The 22,464-nt window shown below is 36.4% G+C and overlaps 2 protein-coding genes across 3 annotated transcripts; one reads left to right on the forward strand and one right to left on the reverse strand.

Annotated features, from left to right (window-relative positions):
- Positions 1 to 942: 942 nt before the first annotated feature.
- Positions 943 to 4,840, reverse strand: LOC109240756 (copper-transporting ATPase RAN1-like). 2 transcript variants are annotated; one of them, XM_019407435.1, is made up of 4 exons: positions 4,376 to 4,840; positions 4,134 to 4,237; positions 1,634 to 1,892; positions 943 to 1,468 (listed from the first exon to the last, which is right to left on the reverse strand). In XM_019407435.1, exons 3-4 carry the CDS (start codon positions 1,875 to 1,877, stop codon positions 1,179 to 1,181), a joined length of 534 nt encoding a protein of 177 aa, XP_019262980.1. In that variant the 5' UTR covers positions 1,878 to 1,892; positions 4,134 to 4,237; positions 4,376 to 4,840; the 3' UTR covers positions 943 to 1,178. The 2 variants fall into 2 exon arrangements, with proteins under 2 accessions (XP_019262980.1, XP_019262979.1); XM_019407434.1 differs by having other exon boundaries at positions 1,634 to 4,237; positions 4,376 to 4,839.
- A 4,325-nt stretch (positions 4,841 to 9,165) lies between these two features.
- On the forward strand, positions 9,166 to 21,813 carry LOC109240757 (pre-mRNA-splicing factor ATP-dependent RNA helicase DEAH7). Its single transcript, XM_019407436.1, has 18 exons — positions 9,166 to 9,301; positions 10,424 to 10,479; positions 10,647 to 10,782; positions 12,201 to 12,425; positions 13,755 to 13,825; positions 14,980 to 15,226; positions 15,541 to 15,717; positions 15,801 to 15,940; positions 16,119 to 16,216; positions 16,359 to 16,467; positions 17,766 to 17,943; positions 18,044 to 18,273; positions 18,374 to 18,550; positions 18,888 to 18,959; positions 19,073 to 19,249; positions 19,414 to 19,475; positions 19,589 to 19,741; positions 19,837 to 21,813. Exons 2-18 carry the CDS (start codon positions 10,474 to 10,476, stop codon positions 21,434 to 21,436), a joined length of 3,858 nt encoding a protein of 1,285 aa, XP_019262981.1. The 5' UTR covers positions 9,166 to 9,301; positions 10,424 to 10,473; the 3' UTR covers positions 21,437 to 21,813.
- Positions 21,814 to 22,464: the final 651 nt, after the last annotated feature.

Genomic DNA, 22,464 nt, shown 5'->3' on the forward strand with positions numbered 1-22,464 from the left:
ATATATATATATATATAACAAAAAACTTTTAACTACTACATCTCATAAATTGACCCGTTATCCTTTCTCAAAAGCTATTGCTATCTTATACTTTATTTTATCAATGTCATAGTACATTTATGCATTTACCATGTCAAAAACAAAAACAAAAAATAATAGAATTTTAGTCATACCTTTGTGTAGTTTTTCTTTTCTTTTGCCGTTGTGTAATTTTTCTTTCCTGCCTCATAGCCTTTGACATAGTCACATAAAGATAACCAATCATTGTAAACATAATATATCAAGTTGCTCCTTTACGTATTTCTACTCCTCTTGCATATATTTACCCAAGAGCAATAGAGTATCTCAGTTTATATATTTGCACAAAAATATCCTAATTTTATACATATGCGTATTAGAAACTACCTAGGACACTTGCACCATTTCACACCTTCTATTTTTTTGTTTATGCACTTCCTTCTCCATAAAGACTACACTCGTTCTTCCCAAAGACATAAAGAGGAGATAATATAGAAAAGAAAAACTACTCAAGCCTTTGAAAAAATTGAAAAGTAAAGTTATTAGTTATTCAATTGAAGGGAATGAAAATATATATATATATAAAATCATGAACCAATAAAATCTCTAGATGTGAAATGAAAAGATAAATCAGGATTTCATAACAAATGATACCTCCAGCACACCTTCATGAATCTGCACTTCCTATTTTCCAAGTTATTACGTTTCTTCTCATAAGCTTATTATTTATTCTCATAAAAATTTACTGTTTAGAATATATAGTGTTTACATGGAAGATTAAGGGTTTCAAAAGAATAACATTCAAACGTTAAATTATTTTGTAACTTTCAACAGTTACAATGTCTTTTTGATTTAGTGCTTAGTGGGCTATTAAATATAGTGAGTGAGACTTTATTTAAAAAAAACAAATATATAGAATGAATGAGATGAATAAAGAAAAATTGCCAAAAAAGGAGAAAAAAGATAAATGACAATCCTAGTCTAAGAGAGGTGCCAAGTATCTTTTTCATTCCCTCCTTTATATATATATATAGATGCTTTTCCAAGGCCGTCGGTAATTAGTCCTAGAGCAAGCAAATATAATAAAGTTGTACACCGCTGAAACAGTTACTTTGCAAGAGCCATGACACTACTTTGACAAAAGACATGCCAAATAATACTCACATAAATAGGAGCTTTTGACATCTGAACCAGCGCCCAGCGGGAGATATAATCTGACTCAAGACTGTGTTATTTGTAGCCTGTATGTGAGCGAACCATGTAAACTGATTGTACCACCAATGACTACTGAATTCACCTCTTTGAACAGATTCTCCAGTGACCATACTCTTGTTAACATGATCTGAAACCACGCCACCCACCGGAACTTTTGCACCAGGAAGCACTTTGAGTACATCACCAGGTAGAGTCAACAAAGCATCTATTTCTATTTGACTTACGACTCTTCCACCTATAGACAGATCAAACATAACTTCAAAGTGAGTCCTTTGTTATCAGAATTGGTTTTTGCACTTTGGGAGAAGTTGTTGCTTGTTTACATACATTTGCCAGTAGTATAAAAAAACCTGATAGGCACTATTATTGAAACAATAAAAGAAATTCCGAATACTTGTACCTTTATCTTTGACAAGCAATATAGTGGAGTCAGTTCTACGACTTTTTGATAGCATCTGACGTCTTTTTGCACCATAAAGTAGTGCATGTACAGAGTAAACATAGCAAGATGTTGTTCTCACTACAACTAAGACATCTATGTTTGTGGAACCATTTCGAAGTGCTCTTCCTGCTGCAACGTAAAAACGCTTACCAATGACAAATTGGACAATAGTCACTAAAGCCCACTTTAGCCAATCACCCATTAGGAAGGGACCACACTGCCAAAGTAATAAAGGGTAAAGCAGAGGTATGTTAGAGGAATAAAGCTCTGTATTAAGAAAGCTTCAACACCAGCATCTTCAACTGCATTCACTACATCGTCCTTACTGATTATGGATGGTTCGTATTCAACCTCGCCTAGTGATGTAGCCAAAGCAACTACTGCCTTTCTTACTACTGGAAACATTTTAAGGATACCTTCAACAGAATTTACACAAGCTGCACATGTCATGACACCAATCGTGAACTGTTCTAATACAGTTCCAAAGAAAAATAACCTATTACTTCTCTCGCTCCCTCTCTCTCACGTGAAAAATCTTGACAAAATATGATCTTACTTTGAAATTTAATGAGTTTATATTTGAAACGAAAAATTAAAAACCTTTTAGAAATCTTACACACACATTTGAATCATTGAATGTGTTAAGGTCGACGGTTAAAAATAACAAGGAGCTTACTTCTTCCAGTATATCCGTAATGAGTATTTCTAAAATACCTTACAGTTAATGTATTCTAACCAAATACTCTTTGACTATCTATAATTAAAAAGGAAATATGCTTGTAATTCATACCTTACTATAAACTCTTCCAAACATGATATGTAATCTTCACCTAATTCAGTAAGATTAAGAGTTTTGACCTTTTACTTTAGTATCAACTCTTTCATTATAATGGCATGCATATGTTCTTTTCAAGAAAACATATAGGTTTCTTAACGTCATAAACACAGAGAAGTTATAATGAAGAACCTAGCAGAATCCTATTTAATTTATTCATTTTAGTGTGCTTATAAGCACAATAAATGAGAGTTTCAGCAAATGATCAACTTTTTTTCTGCTGAACTTATTATTTACTTAGAAGTCAGCTTTAGTTTATTGATGATGACCAAAAGAATACCCGAATAGCACTTTAGAGTTAACTAATTTTCATATGACAATTACCAAAGAAGAACGCTTTTACCACCAAGCAATATATGTGCTTAGAGTAGATAATAAGTTATTTATGATAAGTTAAAAGGAAATAAAGTCTCAGTGATTTCATATATACTACAGAGAAGTGAGAACTAAAAACTAAAGCACAATATAAGGTAGACGTTTGCTCATAATTACGTTGGAACTACCTACAACAATACAGGTTCATAACATATAATGACAAACAAGGCTGTATTAAACACTTTCAAACAAAGAGAATGTTGTTTCACTAACTAAAATGGTAAGATCTACCATAACTCTGAATTTTTCAATCCAAAATCAGGTGTCTTATCGTTACGGGGTTATGAAGGTCAAATGAACACGCCAATAAAATTAACTCACTCATTACTAACTAAAAAAGAGCATCGCCTTTCACACAAACATTTCTTAGAAACCTGCGACCATGCTACCACCACATCTTCTTCCTAGGGCCTAAATAGGAATTTATAGAAACCCCTACATCAATATCCAACTTATCATAGACATAGCTATTGCAACTTCCACTGCTTTTAAGTTAAATCGATTGTGTAAATTGAACATGAGGATGGGTAATAGAGAGCAAAGTGACGAAGATCACTTCCTTAGGAATTTGGGTAACACTAAGTTCTTCGAGGAAGTCCCATTATTTAACTCAACACCATAGAGTAGCATTCATCAATATATTAGAATCACAATATCAACACACGTTAGAATCACAGTATCCGAAGAAATTGCATTTTCCAGTTTTCCAAGTGGAAAACACAAGCACCCACGCTGCTAGGTACAAACATTAGATACCAACCCGTACCCTTTTAAAGGAAATTGACATCCACCCCCCATCAACAAAATTTTGTCGAGTGATTTCAGTTCCCTCAAAAAGCTTCTAGACTCCATGGCAGATAATATACGCACAAGAAAAGCTACAATAAAAAAAAACAAAATATAGCAACGATTTTTCTAGGAACAAAATTGAGGATTTAGCCAACCATTTCAATAAAAACAAAAACGAAGAATCTGAATTACAGACTACAATTACTTAGTTAGATCCTCAGTAGTACTTAGCAATTGGCTAGAACACCCACTAAATCAGTCAAACCCATCCTATTAAACTGCAGCCATTAGCCGAAGGTTATAACTTTGGACGAAAACATCAAATACAGGAAACAACAATTGAGAATAATCTGTCTTTGGCCTCCCGATCATGCATTTAGCCACTGTTGCATCACATACTTCTTTCACATATCTGCTACTTCTTCAAATGAAACAAAATAAAACTAAAATGAAGTATACCTCCCAGCCTCAGCATCAACATTTTAAGTGACAAATGAAGACATCAAGAGCCTTCTCCTGAATTGGTGCAGTTGAATCTGCTACAGTCTTCCTACAAGATAGCCCTAAAAATTTCCAAAAAAAAGGAAGTCTTTCAACAAATACGATCACATTACACCAACATATAGATTGCCACAAAGGAAATTTTAAACAAAGTAAACCAGATCTAATGGAATCACATCCTAACTGAAGTAAATACTCACCGAATTCACATAGGCACGTGCCCTTGAGAATAACTATGAAATCGCAGATTGCGGCAAGGTCACTAACAACGTCATCTCAAACCTTCCAATTTTTGGGACTTAATCGCTCCTCCGTAGCACTTTCTTTGCTTCTTTCAATAACTTCTCGTCTTTTGATATTGTAATATTTTTAGTGCATCTAAATTTTAACTTATAAAGATTCACTTCCTCTCACTTTTCCACCGACAACTTCCTTGTATGCTCTTATTTTGCAAAATCAAGTTTAGAGTTCAATCTTTGTAAGGCAAGTTTGACTAAAACTTTAAGATTGAACCATCCATTTGTTGACTCAACATAGAATTTGCTCCCTTTTTGAATAAGTTGTTATGATTCTTTTTTATTAACTTTAGAAGAAGACAACTATTTTCACTTAACAGGTTCATATTTCATGTACATAGAAGCCTTTCTTATAACTGCATTATGCAAATTACACTCTCCGGTGTAGAGTGTAATTTTTTTTTGTTTTCAAAAAATTACACTCTCCGGTGTGGGTTTTGAATTAAGGCTGGCATATGGGCCGGGCCGGGCCTAAGTGGGCTTTGTGGGCTAGTCCTAAGTGGGCCCGGTCCCAACTTAAACGTGCTTCGCGGGACCGGGCTTCGTGGGCTTTTTTAGGAACCGGCCCACGAACTAATGGTCCCGGGCCTAAGTGGGCCCAACGGATACTTTCTATTTTTTTATGGGATTTTTACATAGGTATACATTATTAAAAACTTTATTACCCTCCCTACTCAAGTTTTACTTTAATTACATAATATATACATAATTACCAATTATCTACATTTTTATGAATTGAATGATAATTAAGGAATTCCTGAAATCACTCTAACGTACAAATCCCACTTCCCCCATGTTTCTCTCTCCATATCCCATTTCCCCCACATTTCTTTCTCCGTACCCCCAGCATATCTTCAGTATTTCCATCATTAACGCCTATTTTCAATCTTCCGCAAAAATCCCTCTACTTCTTCAAAAATCCCTCTCCATTTTTAGAGATTTCAGCTCCAAATACTCTACCAAAATTGTAGTTGCTTAAACTTTTGCTTAATTTTCAATGAAGAAGAAACCACTCTCGAAGATTAGCCTTAAAAAAGCTAAAGTAGGTGATATTCTTACTTTTGATTTGGGTGTTTTCTCACAGGATTCATCCAAAAAAGTTTCAAAATCGGCACATGCAAAAGCAGAGACCAAGCTCAGGCTTTCCCTCGTGGTCAACATGCAGAACATGTTGGGCATCGAAAATACTCTTAGAAATAATTCTCTACGGAAATTGTAACGTCACTGTCTCAAATGTAATGGTACAGCGAAGAAAAAAGGTTGTTGGTGTGCACTACTTTGTTATTCCATTATTTTATGATGTGGACTGATCGATCAAAATAACATGTAATTCACCAATTTTCATGGGAGAACCTTTCAGGATTTAATAAAAGAGAATTTCGTACAGACTTTGGCAACAGTCTATTATCGAAGCAAACATTAAAAAACAATTATGGTTCAATTCATCTCCGTAGGGTGAAAGCAAATTGTTTCCCCATTCTTTCCCTTCTTTGTTTGTGTTCTAATAGATACTAATCACTAAAAATATCATTCTGGCACATTAACAGACACATAAAATAGGCTGACTTGTCTGACAAAATAAAGAATTTTTCCTAAATTCATTATCTTCAGTTGATGTTATATTCATTCTCTCAAATACAGTGCTTTCTTTTTACAGTTGGAGAACTCATGATGCACTAATTTACTTTAAATTCTTTCCCGCTCTCCTATGGAATATGTTTTAAATTGATTTACACCGGAAAAGTGATTATATATGTAGAAAATTGTAAAAAGATTGTGTATATACATGCTGGCCGAAAAACAATTCCACATGCATGCGAGGGAGGAACTACAATAAGCTTAAAATGGGTTAATCAAAGCTAAAAGCTAAGGAATCCACCCAATCTCACTACAAACTATAGTATGCTGATGGAGTAAAGACAACTCCAAAAATAACCTGGAACAAAAGGCGAAGATCCAACATCTACATGTTCTATATTTCATATTACCACAGAACATGAAAATCCACCGATCAAGATTTTTATTCATAGGGAATATGAAGCTAATTAGAAAACTTGAAGGTAGAACTATTACTGCAAAACATGAATAGCATAGAGCTGTTAGGAGTGAAGTAATAGGCTTAATAAGATTAATTTTAGGCCGACTGATCACGCCTAACTCTAGTCCTAAAAAGGATAAGCGGTCGCTGCAAATATAATCCGGTCTAAAAGTCCGGAGTCGAATCCCACAAAGAACTAAGGCTTAGCTGTATCTGTTTAATATCACCAAGAAGACAAGATTGAAAATAAATAAACAGCTGAAAACTAACTATGCTTGAATTGTAAACAAGTAGAATAAAGGTCTAAGGTAATGGTTTCCCCCGTTGTTGATTTCCTTGGTTGTATGTTTCTTATAGCGTTGACTTAGTTGCCTCTATCAAGCATGAACTCTCCAGCTATCATAAATCTCTCTCAAGCAATTATGATAATTTACTAGACGCACTCTCTCAAGCTACGCTAGCTAGATTCGCATTGCAGTTCACTTAGATCACACCCGAGGTATCGTTATCTCTAATCCAACCTCTAAACCCTCGGTTATGACTCTCGCCTATACTCCGGGAGTGATGTTGTTCATACAATCACCTAAATATGCACTCTCTCTCAAGTAGATACATAATAAATAGGAACGGATAATTGAGGGCCCTTTCAACTAACCACAATCAAAACATAGATGAACAAATAGAGATTAACAACCAAATCCAACTATATTAATAAAATAACCAAGTCATCCCCAACGGGTTCCACCAAAACCTTAGATTAAGGTATTTAGCTACTCACAACAATGGAGGAATAAACTACTAGAAGATTCATAATCGAAGATTGCAAGAAAAATAAAAGAGAATAAGAATAATGATGTTTTGGGTGATCTCTCACACTTGTTTTTTTCTTGCCAAAGTACTCTCAAAAGTAAGCTTTACCCTATGAAAACCTTGATAATTTAACCTTGGGTGAGCTTGACTTTATATAGGTTAAGTGGGTTTCTCTCCATATTTCCAATTTTACCCCTAAATAACTCTTTTCCGGACCGGCCTCGCGCGAGCTCGCGCGTCACTTCGCGCGTCATTCTGCCTCAGCCCTTAACACGCGCGAACTACTGCGCTAACTCGCGCGCCTGCTCGCGCATCTGGGCCATGATTTCTTCCATTATTTGTCTCGTTCTTGCGCGCACTCAGCTCCGAGGGGTCGTTCTTGCTCATAAATCATTCCAATAGCCTCTTGAAAGCATCATATAAGCTCCTCATCCTACAATGTATATAAATCACAATTAGAGCTTATTTTTCATCAATTAACCATATTATTACGTTGGAATATAATCAAGCGGAAGCATAAACAATAGCTAAATCACCTAGATTTCGCTTATTATCACCGACATATCTTGAAAATAGAGGAAAAATTATTGGGAAGGAAAGGATCAGTCAATTTGCCTTCGAATTCAACAAATATTATCAATAATCTTGTAAGAACGTTCAAATAGAGTCAATCCAATTCCAGAATCATTATTGCATAAAACCTGGATATTAACAGTAAATTGTCCATTCAAATTGTTTATATTCCTTTAAATTGCAATGGCTTCTACTTTTCATGCATTTTCCTTTCACAGAGGAGCATAAGAATCATTTAGTTTTTTCAAGCGTATCATCAAACACCTTAATTACATCAAACTGCGGAAAAACCGAAGTTTGCAGTGGCCAGTGGGATGTCTAAAATTCGACAATTTGTCATTCCTCAATCTTTTGAAAAATACAGAAATAAATCCATAGTATCTTTGTTGCCACACATTTCTATTCCAAACACTTGACAACTTTGTATAATTTAATTTAATATTTGTAGGTTGGTATGAATCTGAAAATACATATATCTCTATCTAATTTTTCTTGCTAATACAAAGTAAAATAAATTGTAACAACAATATAGATGGAAGAAATGGTCTGATTTAAGAGTATTTCTATAAGTGCACACTTAAACAAAAAAGGAAAAAATAAAGGTTTGAGAGAAGGTCAGCACATGCATAAAATCAAAAGATTATGTTGATTAAGACATTAACAAATTAAACCACCTACAATGTATTAGTGTGCAAAGGTTGACACGCGTATGAAAATTCAGAACTGAAATATCCGAACAAATAGAGAAGCTGCTGGACACCCACCAAGATTTCAGGAAAATAACATGGTTCAGTTAAGAAAGCAAGAAGAGAGTAAAACTGAAAAAATAATTTAGTTCAAATAATTGGTACAGCTTCAAGCGAAATTTTTTATTTTGTGTTTCATACAACTGACACTAATTGTATGAGACAACTTTTTTATCTCACAATTTTATGGACTCAAATTTTTGTGGACCCAAAAGTGTAAGATTGGAGTCCACAAATTTATAAGATAAGGAGCCTCATACAACTTGCCAGAGTCGTACAAATAATTTATTTCACATACCAACTCTTGAGCAGTCTTTAGAAAGTACAAAGTGACAAAAATACCCCTACATTGTAAATCAGGAAACAGGACGACGAAGAGTAAAAATAGGGATCATTTGAGTCTTTTCCTCGAAATTTAGAAAACGAATATGGACAGTCCGACCCGCGAAAACCATAGTCAGTGAACGGGTCGGACACACCGACTTCTACCCCAAATAGGAGCAACAAACTAACAAAATCCTCGTGTATAAAAAATTTCAGATTTTCTCCCAAATAAACCTTTTTGGCTCTTCTTCTTCCTCCTTCCCCCACAGCTGCGAGCTTTTCGAAGAATTATAAAAAGAAGGCGTGTGTAACTGGCTGAAGTCTTACTAGGTTAAATAGGTACTTTCTTTTTCTTTTCCTTTTCCACTTTCTGTGAAATCGATTTAATTTGTTGAGGAGCGTGCGGATGAACATTGAGGAACTTAATCATGAAAATTTCCAAAAGGCTACGATTTTCTGTATTTCATTGATATATTTTTGCTGTGATTAATATGATTTTAGTTTAACTGCTATCTTAGAAAGTTTTCTGGTTTTGTTTGCATTATGGTTTTGTTACTGACTTACTGTTATATTATAAAACAGTAGTGCTTACCCTAGAGCCGCCCTTGTTGCTCTCAATTTCTTCCTCCGGCGAAATCTGAGTAGTTCCCCTTTTCATCTGTCTTTATATTTCCTACTACTCTCTCAGTGACGACTTTTAATTGTCAATTACAGAAACTGTGAAAAATGGGTTGTAATGTTCTGTGTGTGTGTTTGCTCTCACTGCATAAATGAACCATGAACTCCATAAATTTGACACTATCTTGAGAATATTACAATCTAATATGCGCTGCTGTTTGCTTTCTCGTGATAATGGCTGCAAAGTAATTTTTTGTCTTCCGGAAAGTAGTGATCTTTTCTACATATATTTCTCTTAGAAGGAGGAAAAAAGAGAAAAGAAAAGCCACAAATATGACTTTTTTACAATGGTGTGTCCCGGTCAGCTTGCGTCACAAATAGACAATTACACTGCTACCTCCCATAAGTATTGGTGCCAATAAAATATGAAATTCTTATGACTTTGTTGTGAGTTTTCAGCTCTTTTATGAGAGTCATAAATTTTATTATTAGAGTAGTTATTCAGCTACAAAGATGAATTGTTACTATATTACATTGAGTAGTATCTAATAGTGATATGTGTACTTTTCTTTTTGCTAATTTTCGGGGTACTTTGAAGAATCTGAACAAAGTACCTATACATGACTTTTTGACACGGTAAATGATCTATGTAACATAACTAGTTTACAAAAAGAGACTCCCAAGATATTTGAAGAGAGTCGCTAAATAACTTTTTTTTGGTATATATTCAAAGAATAAAAAGTGTATGAAGAAAAATAATTATTAAATATCTGGCTTAAGTTTTCTTGACTTATATGGATAAGCTTGCATCCCATTTGATGTGTTTTTCTGATTGCTTTGCAGTAGTGCAGGTTTAATTGTTTAAGAGTTGCTAGAGCTCCTCAAAGAGGAACATGCAGGTGAGTGTCTACTCTGAGAAACCTACACTGATTCTAAATATAAGGAAGATAATTCTTTAAATAGTTTGTTTCTACCACATCAATGTTATCCTTAAATCGTTTGAATTTTTTTCAAGGGACAAAAATTCATTATATTATTGATCTCTCTTATTTTTTTCTCCCAAAAGCAAGGAGATGTTGGACCAATTGATTTGGATAAGACAACAACGACATTGGAACCTGATAAGACGAGTGGTGGGGGTCTTTTCGTTCCTGGGAAGGATAGAGTAGTTTTCAAACCTTCGGAGCGGAAATCTCTTCTAGGTATGATTTGATTGACCTATATTTTCATCTCTTCAATATTTAGGTCATATTTGTGAATGTATTTTGCGGTTTTGGCACTTTATTTGGTTCCGTTTTATCTAAAATAAAAGTGGTTTATATGTAATGCAAATAAGGCATAGTTTCTGTATGTTGTATAGTTCAACGTCACAGCAATTGGAGTTTTATATGACAGCAAGGTTGATTTGGCTCAACTGTATCCAGATTTAGTTGTTTGCTTTTACTGAACTTATGTATTCTAAAAGCTGAAAATGATTATCCATTTGATGATTGGTAATGCCACCTTCTGAAAGATATATGAGTAAACACACAAACTTAACTTGGATATGACTCCTAAGTCCTAACTAGTATGTAGGCATACCGTCCCCTTCCTTACTTTCTCTAACAAATGGAAGGACCATCTGCAAACTAACAAGGAAATATGATCCATACTATCGTATGACCTTAGATTATCATCCTCTCTAGCTATCTGTCAATGATAAATTTGCTTTTCAATAAATTTGTTACTTGTCTTGGCAGGTGAAAACTGAAAAGGGAAAAGGCCAAAATGTGACAAACCTGTATATAAAGGGTATAGAATGACCTTACTAATTTTGGGGGGAAAAAATGAATCAAGATTTCACACTGAAATAACAAGAAAGAAGTAGGAAATAAGGTTCACCTCGTGACACCTCATGTATCCTGATTGTGATATACAGCATCCTTTCATGCTTTCTTAGCTTTGTATAGCTCTACATATCTACATATTTTGTTTTTCACTTAGGTTTTTAAAGCTTTAGATAGTTGGGGTCCCTCACCCTACACATATGATAATTTGCAGATTTCCTTCATTTGTATGTTGGATTCCTTTACAAAATGTGACCTTTATATAGCTTGCTTCCTACATTGAATATTTTCATACTATATTAAAAGCTTTATAATAAACTTTCTTTTGTTGCTCGCTTAAAAAATAGATACAAGTTTCTTCTTCTGAGATGTATGCTTTTCCATGAGAACGACAACAACAACAACTGCACCTCAGTCCAAAACAAGTTAGGTCGGCTATATGAATCCTCACTGAATATGTCACTTCATTTAGACTCATCCATGAGAAACTTTTAAAAAAAATATTATTTTGGTCTATCCAAATTCCTCTCTTTGTTAGGTGACCCCATAAACATATAGGTACTCAAGATGTCTTTCCAAAAAGAGTAGTATAAGAACATTACATTTTATTTGTAATAGTTTCATCTGCTTCTTTTCAGCTCTTATGTGTTTTCGACTATTGGTACATGTATTAGATCCGTTGCCTTGTTGAGTTATCAACTTTGACTATGTTCTTTTCTTGTTGAGTGGTAAAATGTGATAACATGAAATCTTCTTGTGATTTACATCTTAATCAACTTCTTACTATTGGATAGGGCTTGATGCCTTGGCGATTGCTAAAAAGGGAGGGGCTACCGTGGAGAGTGGATTTAAAGTTCCAAGGGAGAAACTTGCTTCAGTTGTGTCTTCTTTAGATGAGGACGAGGAGGCATCTGCTGCCTCTGGAATTGATGAGTTGGGAAGTAGTGCATCTAATGTTTCACGGAATAATGTACAGAGGAGGTATCGTGAATCCTGTGCTAGTGAGGCATATGTTTCAGGTACCAGCTCTAACTCTTTTTTCTTTTCACACATCAAAAAGGTATCAAGTATTTACAAAGTAGGGACTGGCTCAACCCCATTCATTGATCAAATTACCCCAATCATATGTAGATAATATATTCCTTGCATGAAAAAACATTGAAACACTAAATACCTTTAAATACATCTAGTGTCCCTCTCTTTATTCTGGAAGAATCCCTTATTCCTCTCATTCGAAATTTGCCAAATCATTTGATACATCCAGTGACATCTTTTGAGTTGTGACTAATAATTACTTGCTTTCTTTTCCTTCTTGTTAGAAATATGTCATCCTGTTCATTTGTGGTTTCCTTTTCCAACTTTTTGTTACGTTAAATAGCATTTCTGAGTGTCTTTGTAACGTCAATGCTAAACTAACAAAGCAGCTTTTTTTTTGTTTCATTGTCTGGTTTTTGGAGGGAGGGGAGTGTTTCTGAACATAGATTGTTTCCTTATCTTTTGTAGTTATTGTTTGTTCCCATTTGGTTCTGTTATAGGTTCTTTGATTTGACAAAACAGGGAGTAGCGGAAAAGTATCATCTGGACAATTTCGTTTTTTAGGATGCAAACCCTGATTTATATGGTCAGATTTAGTAATTCTTCTAACATAAGGTAAAGGTAAACCTAAAATAACTTTAGGTGTTTGGGTCTCGAGGCAGGGGTGGCAGGGGAATTTGGGAATTAGTTGCTAGCTGATGTTATTTAAAATTAGCCAAAAGCAAAAAGAGAAGGTTGAAACAGGATTACGTTAAAACTTATTAAAAAAATCTAGCTTTTGTTCTGAGGTTTGTAAAATTGTGTTTATGCCAACATAATGTGAGGTGAGGGCTTAAACAAAGCCGGTTTTGTAAGCTAAATGGGCCTTCCACTCAAAGCTAAAAAAAGTAACGACCCTAGCTGAGACTTCCTTATCACTCCCAAAAAAAACTGAGACTTTTGACTAATTGAAGGGCTTTAATGTTTTAGCGGTAGTTAAATAAGTTAGAGCAGCATAATTGGTGGATCCCGTCATCAATGTTTGGGGCATGATCAGACTATACTTCCCTTCCATGAAAGAGTTCGAAGGGGTAAATATCAATCATAGTAGGAGACCTTGAAACTCCTTTGCTACTCTGCGGATACATCGACAAGGATCTTGGGAAGTACCTAACTTCTAATCAAATTGCTTTTTTTTCCCAACCTAATTAAATTGCTTTTTTCCCCAACCTAATTAAATTGCTTTCACATATAGAGATATTGCTCCATTTTTTGTTTTCCTTTACCTACCTTTCCTGCTACCTGTGCAACGATTGATACCCTTTATTTTCTAGGTAGTACAGTAACGGATGAATGGGAAGATCCCGAGACAGTCCCGAGGCCTCACTTGAATGAGGACACAGAGGTACATTGCTTATAAGTACCCTTGCTCTGACATAACTCATTGCCATTTTAAGATGTAAAGCTGTTCTACTTTCTATAACTTAAGCATGATGTTGTTAAATTGCTTTTCTAATAGTACCTTGAATTTCTTTTCGTGGAAGTTTCTAGTTTCCTTTCCTTTTTTCTGTGTTCGAGTGTTTCAGTTTTTTTACCAACGTAGGGAGAAGGGTTATGTGTAGTTTAAGTCTCTTCTCTTACTGCTTGATATCTTCGCATATTGCATTGGGAAGAATAAGTGAGACGAAAGGAAGTGACGTTCAGAATTTAGAACTTTGCGGAGTTGGTACCTGGCTCAGCTGGGGTCTAAGATTGACCAGTCAGCAACGTTGTCATGTAGCAAATTTGAATACATTTTGTCCTTTTCAATACAGTGAAATATCACTGTTAATTGTCAAAGTAGCATAATAAACTATATGAATGCATGGTTATCTATAAATAATACATATGGATGCACATTTATAGGTCATGCATCTTATCATTCAATATGATGAAATAACAAAATGAATCAAGGTAACTGGTTGCAACTGACCAAACTTTATTTTTGATGAAGCAATCGCTAAGAAAGTACAGCATGAGTTTCATCAGAACGTCTTATATGCAAATGTGGCAGTAATATTACTTATCTCTGTCATTTGCAGTTCATTTCACTCTTTTACTCTTCTTTCGTTCCTCTCGTATCCGTTAAAAATGGTCAGGTTCTCCAGCTTGGATTTGACAAATTGGTACCTTAAAGAGTTCTCTACTTCTTTCTTGAGATTTTGGGGTCTGAAATGTCTGTATGACTTGTTGGAAACCCATTCCTCAGTGCTTGTGTCCTGCTATTTTAGTGAATTTCTTGTAGATTCCATGGTCAGGTTCTCCTGCTTGGATTTTATAATTTGGTACCCTTAAGAGTTCTCTACTTATTTCTTGAGATTTCTGCGTCTGAAATCTCTGTATGACTTTTTGGAAACCCATTCCTCAGTGCACGTGTCCTGGTATTTTGGTGAATTTCATGTAGATTGAATCATATGCTTTAGTTTCTCGCCTTAACTTGATGGAGTGATTATGCTTTGTAATGTATCGTTGCTGTATTTTGAAGACAATAATGTGTCACTGACTTATGTCTTATTCAAGGTTCCAGCTGCATCTTCTGGGAGTTCACGCTCTAGGAATACTACTAGGCGCGAGTCAGTTGACCGTGAAAGGGATAGAAGTAAATACAGGGATAATTACAGAAGTGAAAGCAGGGAAGGGAGAAGGGGAGAGAGAACTAGCAGGGAAGAGCACCATTACAGGGATTCAGCACATGGTTATGAAAGAGAATATGATGGGGATGGCGGAAGAAAAAGAAGTAGATATGAAGGCTCTAGGAGGACACCTGGTTAGCATTACATCTTCATTTACCAATTCCTTGTATTTTTTGTTCTGATTTTTCAAATCTAAAACAATTTTAGTGGGTAGCATGTGATACAGTCAAACGTGCGGACATGCTGACCAAGATTTAAGTCATCACAGTGCACCTAGTTCTCAGTCTGCTGGTGCTTGATATTTTCAAAACATATCGTAATGTATTTAACCAGATATAGATTATGCTCCTGCGGAAGTATCTACTTGTTACAGAATCTCCTCGCTGTAATTTTGTGACATTTTCTTTAGGCATTTGACATTTGAGCTGGCAAATTTGTAACCATTCAGGAAGATCTGAATGGGATGATGGTAGATGGGAGTGGCAAGATACCCCTCGTCGTGATAGTCGTTCCAATAGTAGTAGCAGACGTCATGAGCCTTCACCTTCCCCAATGTTTCTTGGTGCTTCACCTGATGCTCGGCTTGTTTCTCCATGGCTGGGGGGTCGTACTCCTCATTCTGCTGGTATGGTGGCTGTGAATTCTAACACTGGCGTTGTCGCAAAATTTTGTCAGCACATGATTAATGAGAAACCTTCATACCTGCAGAGGCTGCTTCCCCGTGGGACAGTGTGGCTCCTTCTCCAACTCCAATAAGGGCATCTGGGTCATCAGTAAGATCTTCAAGTTCTAGATATGGTGGGAAATCCAATTTGGTTATGTCTTCTACAAAAAGTTCTCTGTCCGAGGTAGTGCTTTGTACTCAAACTTCCATCTTTCTTACTTCCTTTTTTTGGGCTTGGGGGGCTGACTGGACTAGGAAAATAAAGTTTGATGTGTTGCTAAATATGAGGCCATCTGTGTGCTGGCTGACAGTTTATAAGTGACATTGTTTGAATTTTTTACCTATGCTTTACTTCCTTCTAGGATGGAGTAGATGACACAAATGGTGCCTCTGAAGTTCAAAATCAAGAGATTACTGAAAGTATGCGCCTAGAGATGGAGTATAATTCTGATCGTGCCTGGTAATTATCTTTCCATTTTATAATATCTACAGTATTATGAAGCAAGTCGTATGATTATACGTGCTTGCTATGTGTTCTTTTGCGCTTCTAGTAATCACTTTTATTATTTTTGATAGAGCCAATAACCACTTCTGTTATACAGGTATGACCGAGAAGAAGGTAGTACAGTGTTTGAGGGGGACGGTTCATCAGTATTCCTTGGTGATGAGGCATCTTTCCAGAAGAAAGAGGTGGAATTAGCCAAAAAACTGGTAAGCATGGAGATACAGAAGTCTTAAATCATGCTTTTGGCATATATTCGCATTTATATGTTTGTGCTAGAACTAGCAAACTCGTGTATGTTACATGGAAGTTGTAACGATATGAATGGCTGATGCTTTCAGTTGTTTAGAAAACTTGCTTGCTGGTTAAGTTTAGCTTACACTTGGCAGTTCATGTCACTGTCTGCATGACAATCTTACGTGCCATAACTTGCTGTATTTGAGAAAGACTATGGAGATTATGCTTACTGCACTGGATCTCGCTGTCATCAATAACTGATGATGCGAATAAGAGTGATTGTTTTCCAGAGATGAATTAGTAAAATTCTCTGGTGCCAATTGCCTTTCGATGTGCGAACATGTTTCTATCACTATTGTGATTGTGTTTGAGAATTTGCATCAACTTATATTCAGTTGTGCTTTTCCTTATGCCACCTTCTGATCGAAATCCTTTATTTAGATAGGTCGTCCTTTTTAGATACTCCCTCCATTTCAATTTATGTGAGCCATTTGACTGGACACGGAGTTTAAGAAAAGAGAGAAGACTTTTGAACTTGTGGTGTAAAATGAGGCTCATATATTTTGTGTGGCTATAAATCATTGCATAAAGGTAGATTGTTTTGAAATAAGGAAAGAGGTAATTCTTTTTTGCACGGACTAAAAATGAAATAGGTTCACATAAATTGAAACGGAGGGAGTATGTATTTTGTATCCTCCTATTTTAGACCCGTGTTAAACATCTGAGAGGTCACAAAGACGTTTGAACAAAAGGTATGGAAGACCTTATACTAAATGAAAGTGCTGTATTTTTCTCTCTTTGTGGTTGTGCCTACTTTTCATACATCTAGATGTTCTTGATTTTGCACCTCCTTGGTGACATCATCTAATACTATTGTTGCTTCTCTGATCAAAAAAAAGTATTCCCTCTTGTCAAAATAGGTGATCATCTTTTAGCTGAATGAGCATTGCTAGTAAGTTCTTATACATGTCAAAATAGCTGATCATGTTTTAGCTGAATAAGCATTGCTAGTAAGTTCATATACATTGTAAGTCAAGTTTTCATCATTTGAAGATAATATTCAGAGCTTCTTGGACTTTTCCCGATGTGATTGCTAAAGAAAGTCTGTTCTCCGTGGGTTAGCATAATATCAAGAGCTTCTGTAATCTATCAAACTTAACTATACTGTGTGGTTAACAATCGGTTATATATGTTGCAAAACTCATGCAAACACGTGTATGGTCTGTCATTGACGCCACCTTCTTCCCTTTTACCTTGCCACATGTAACAGGTTCGTAGAGATGGGAGCAAGATGTCACTTGCTCAAAGTAAAAGGTTATCACAGCTCACTGCAGACAATGCTCAATGGGAAGATCGTCAGCTTTTGAGATCTGGAGCTGTTAGAGGTACCGAGTTGCAGACGGAGTTTGATGATGAGGAGGAACGGAAAGTTATTCTTCTTGTTCATGGTACATCTCTATGATAAGCTTCCCAGTGAGAAATTCAATCTGGCTTCTCAAAAATATTTGTTCTATTTTTGTTTGGATATCTTACTATTTTTTGTGACAGATACAAAGCCCCCCTTTTTGGATGGGAGAATTGTTTTCACCAAGCAAGCTGAGCCGATAATGCCAATAAAGGACCCCACATCAGATATGGCCATAATTTCACGCAAAGGGTCAGCTCTAGTTCGGGAAATACGTGAAAAACAAAACATGCACAAGTCTCGCCAAAGATTCTGGGAGCTTGCTGGCTCAAAACTCGGAGATATCCTTGGTGTGGAGAAGAGTGCAGAGCAGGTACCTTATGTTTGCCATCAAATTGAATATACTATGTTAGTCCTGTATGTCTTAGGTCATAGAAGTTATGGATCTGACATTTCCTTTCACCTTATGCTAGGTTGATGCGGATACTGCTGTAGTGGGTGAGGATGGTGAGGTTGATTTTAAGGGAGAAGCTAGATTCTCACAGCACTTAAAGACAGGGGAAGCTGTTAGTGATTTTGCAAAATCAAAAACACTTTCACAGCAAAGGCAATATCTGCCCATCTTCTCTGTGCGAGATGATTTACTGCAGGTTTGACCCATTGTCTCATTTGGTACTCCGGGGATTTTATTGAATGATGAATTACTGAACCTGTTATCCAGCTTAATAGACCTAGAAAGTAGAAACTTTTGCTTTGAACATCATTGGGAATCAGTTAAATGGTAAAACTGACATGAGCACCCATAGGTAGGACTTGAAGCAGTGTGTACAAATTAGACGATAAGCTGCTTTCTAAAGTCTATCAATGTCCTTTACCTTGGGATAAATTCACTAACTGTTTTACCTATGAAAAACAGAGTTGGTTCTCCAAGGTATTCTTTTTAACTTGCAGAATGTTTTTTCTGGTTCTTTTCCTTTGGGGTAACAGGTGGTTCGTGAAAACCAGATAGTGGTTGTTGTTGGAGAAACTGGTTCTGGAAAGACAACGCAGCTAACCCAGGTTCGTTTAGACTTTTTTTTTGTTTCTTTTTTCTAAACTATTTTTAAAGTCTAAATTGGAATCTGTAGAAATTTTTGTACAGTCTTCGACTTTTTGTCTGTAATTGCATGCAGTACCTGTATGAAGATGGCTATACAATTAGTGGAATCGTTGGGTGCACCCAACCCAGGCGTGTGGCAGCCATGAGTGTTGCAAAAAGAGTTAGTGAAGAAATGGAAACTGAGCTTGGTGATAAAGTTGGATATGCTATTCGTTTTGAAGATGTCACTGGGCCAAGTACCGTTATCAAGGTGAGTCTTTTGATCATATGAGATGTGAGTATACTCACACCTCTTAGTTGTAATTTATGCAATTGGAAAGGAAGTGTACCCCTAATCGCCCTCTTTTTCCTTTAGATGCCCTTGGTTCACTCGTAAGTTGGTGTAGTTGAATATATGTAAATTTCCTTGTGCAGTACATGACTGATGGTGTGCTTCTAAGGGAAACACTCAAAGATCCCGATCTTGAAAAATATCGGTATTGTTTCACTCTTTAATACTTTCATAAGCATTTAATATTTGATTTCCTAGAACGTCAAGTTTCTGCTTTCTTTATGTAGTGCAGTCACTGAAAATTTCTCTTTTTTGCAGTGTAATTGTTATGGACGAAGCCCATGAGAGATCACTTAATACTGATGTCCTTTTTGGCATTCTTAAGAAAGTTGTGGCTAGGCGACGTGATTTTAAGCTTATCGTCACTTCTGCCACTCTCAATGCCCAAAAATTCTCCAACTTCTTTGGGAGGTCGGTTCTCTATTGAATAGCTGGACGAGGTGACTGCTTGCATTGGCTTTCATCTCCTTTCCACTTCACATAACCTGTGTCTTTTTTTATTGCAGTGTACCGATATTTCACATACCTGGAAGAACCTTTCCTGTTCAAAAACTGTATAGTAAAACCCCATGTGAAGACTATGTCGAAGCTGCAGTTAAACAAGTCATGACCATCCATATTACTAGTGCACCAGGTGATATACTCATCTTCATGACTGGTCAGGATGAGATTGAAGCTACCTGTTATGCACTTTCAGAGCGGATGGAACAACTTACCTCGTCAACAAAGCAAGCAGTGCCCAAGCTGTTAATTCTTCCTATATACTCCCAATTGCCTGCTGATTTGCAAGCAAAAATATTCGAGAAAGCTGAAGATGGGGCTCGCAAATGCATTGTTGCTACAAATATTGCTGAAACATCCTTGACTGTTGATGGAATTTTCTACGTCATTGATACAGGCTATGGTAAAATGAAGGTGTACAATCCACGAATGGGTATGGATGCTCTGCAAGTGTTTCCTGTTAGTCGAGCTGCTGCTGACCAGCGTGCTGGTCGAGCTGGTAGAACTGGCCCAGGGACTTGTTACCGGCTTTACACTGAGAATGCGTATGAGAATGAAATGCTTCCAAGCCCCGTGCCAGAAATTCAACGGACAAATCTTGGGAATGTGGTTTTGCTGCTCAAGTCTCTCAAAATTCAGAACCTGTTGGATTTTGATTTTATGGACCCACCTCCTCAGGATAACATCCTTAATTCCATGTATCAGTTGTGGGTATTAGGTGCACTTAACAATGTTGGGGATTTAACGGACCTTGGCTGGAAAATGGTGGAGTTCCCATTGGACCCTCCCCTTGCCAAAATGCTCTTGATGGGAGAACAACTAGAATGCTTAAATGAGGTTCTAACAATTGTTTCTATGCTTTCAGTGCCTTCAGTTTTCTTTAGACCCAAGGATAGGGCAGAGGAAAGTGATGCGGCTAGGGAAAAGTTTTTTGTGCCTGAATCTGATCATCTTACACTGCTTAATGTTTACCAGCAATGGAAAGCTAATCAATATAGGGGGGACTGGTGTAACGACCACTTTTTACAGGTCAAAGGTCTGCGCAAGGCTAGGGAAGTAAGATCCCAATTGCTGGACATCCTCAAGACACTTAAAATTCCGCTCACCTCCTGTGGTCCTGATTGGGATGTTGTAAGGAAAGCCATTTGTTCTGCCTACTTCCACAATGCAGCTAGACTGAAGGGAGTTGGGGAATATGTTAATTGCAGGAATGGGATGCCTTGTAACTTGCATCCCACTAGTGCTCTCTATGGATTGGGTTACACTCCTGATCACGTGGTTTATCATGAGCTGATCTTGACGACAAAAGAGTACATGCAGTGTGTGACGGCTGTGGAGCCTCACTGGTTGGCAGAGTTGGGCCCAATGTTTTTCTCCGTGAAAGATTCTGATACGTCAATGCAGGAACATAAAAAGAAACAGAAAGAAGAGAAAACTGCCATGGAGGAAGAAATGGAGAAGTTGAGGATGGTCCAGGCTGAGGCTGAAAGAAGCAGCAAGGAGAAGGAGAGGGAAAAGAGAGCAAAAGAGCAGCAACAAGTTTCAATGCCTGGTTTGAAGAAAGGCTCAACTACCTATCTACGACCTAAGCGGCTCGGTCTGTAAATACACTATTTGCTGTAGTTAGATATCTGGTGAGATAATTTGTGCCCACGTGTGACACATGCAATTCACTCCATTTCTTATTCATCCTCAAGTTAATTTGGAGGATGCAGACACGAGATTTGGAGAATGAAAAAATCCAAATGAAGTCAACAAATGTCTGTACAAGTTCTTCCATTTAGCAATTATCTTTACTCCTTTTAACCCTGAATTTGACAAATGCTCGTATAAGGTTCTTCATATAGCAATTATTTTTGCTCCTTTTGACCTTGAACATTGAGTTTTAACTATTTTTGGCAGACTGATTAGCAGGAATATATGTTGCATGGTGTTGTATTAACTTCTTATCTGGAGAGGAATAAAAAGAAATTCTGCAATCATTCACTCTGTTATCATAATTTGTTGTGATAGGAAAGAACCATTTTTTTCATCCTAGATGCAGATCGAATCATTTATGTTTGTGGAAATATGTCGTTCATGCCTTTCTTGATTAAGAAAAATGACACATAATGTATGCTTGTAACAAGCTTACTCTTCACCTGTAAAAGTGAGCTCTACTTCTTTTCACCTTTTATGTAACATAGTGAAGTGCTTGAGGTTGTTCAGGTTGGCGAAAGAGGAATGCTGCTGGCAGGTTCAGTGGGTGATATAATGTTTATAGATTGAACAGTAAGGGGTCGTTTGGTTTAAATACGGCTTATGCTCGGATTAGTTATGCTAGAATTAGTTATCCTGGTATTATTTTTTATCCACTGTTTGGTATGTTGTATTAAAAATGACAATTGCATAATTTCTAAGAAGAAAGGTATAAGTTATCCCGGCACTAATTACCCCACCCTCTATAAGGTATAAGTTGTCCTGGTATTAATTTTAATCCCGGGATAATTTATACTAAGTTTGTTAACAAAATAAAGTATTAAGGTGGTATTAAATTTTTATACCAACACTATACCTTCTTATACCTCATATCAAACGAACCCCTAACTGATATGGCGTAAAGTGTAAACATAGAAATGAAAAGTTACACATCT

The sequence above is a fragment of the Nicotiana attenuata genome, unplaced genomic scaffold, assembly GCF_001879085.1.
Source record: "Nicotiana attenuata strain UT unplaced genomic scaffold, NIATTr2, whole genome shotgun sequence".
Taxonomy (NCBI): Eukaryota; Viridiplantae; Streptophyta; class Magnoliopsida; order Solanales; family Solanaceae; genus Nicotiana; species Nicotiana attenuata.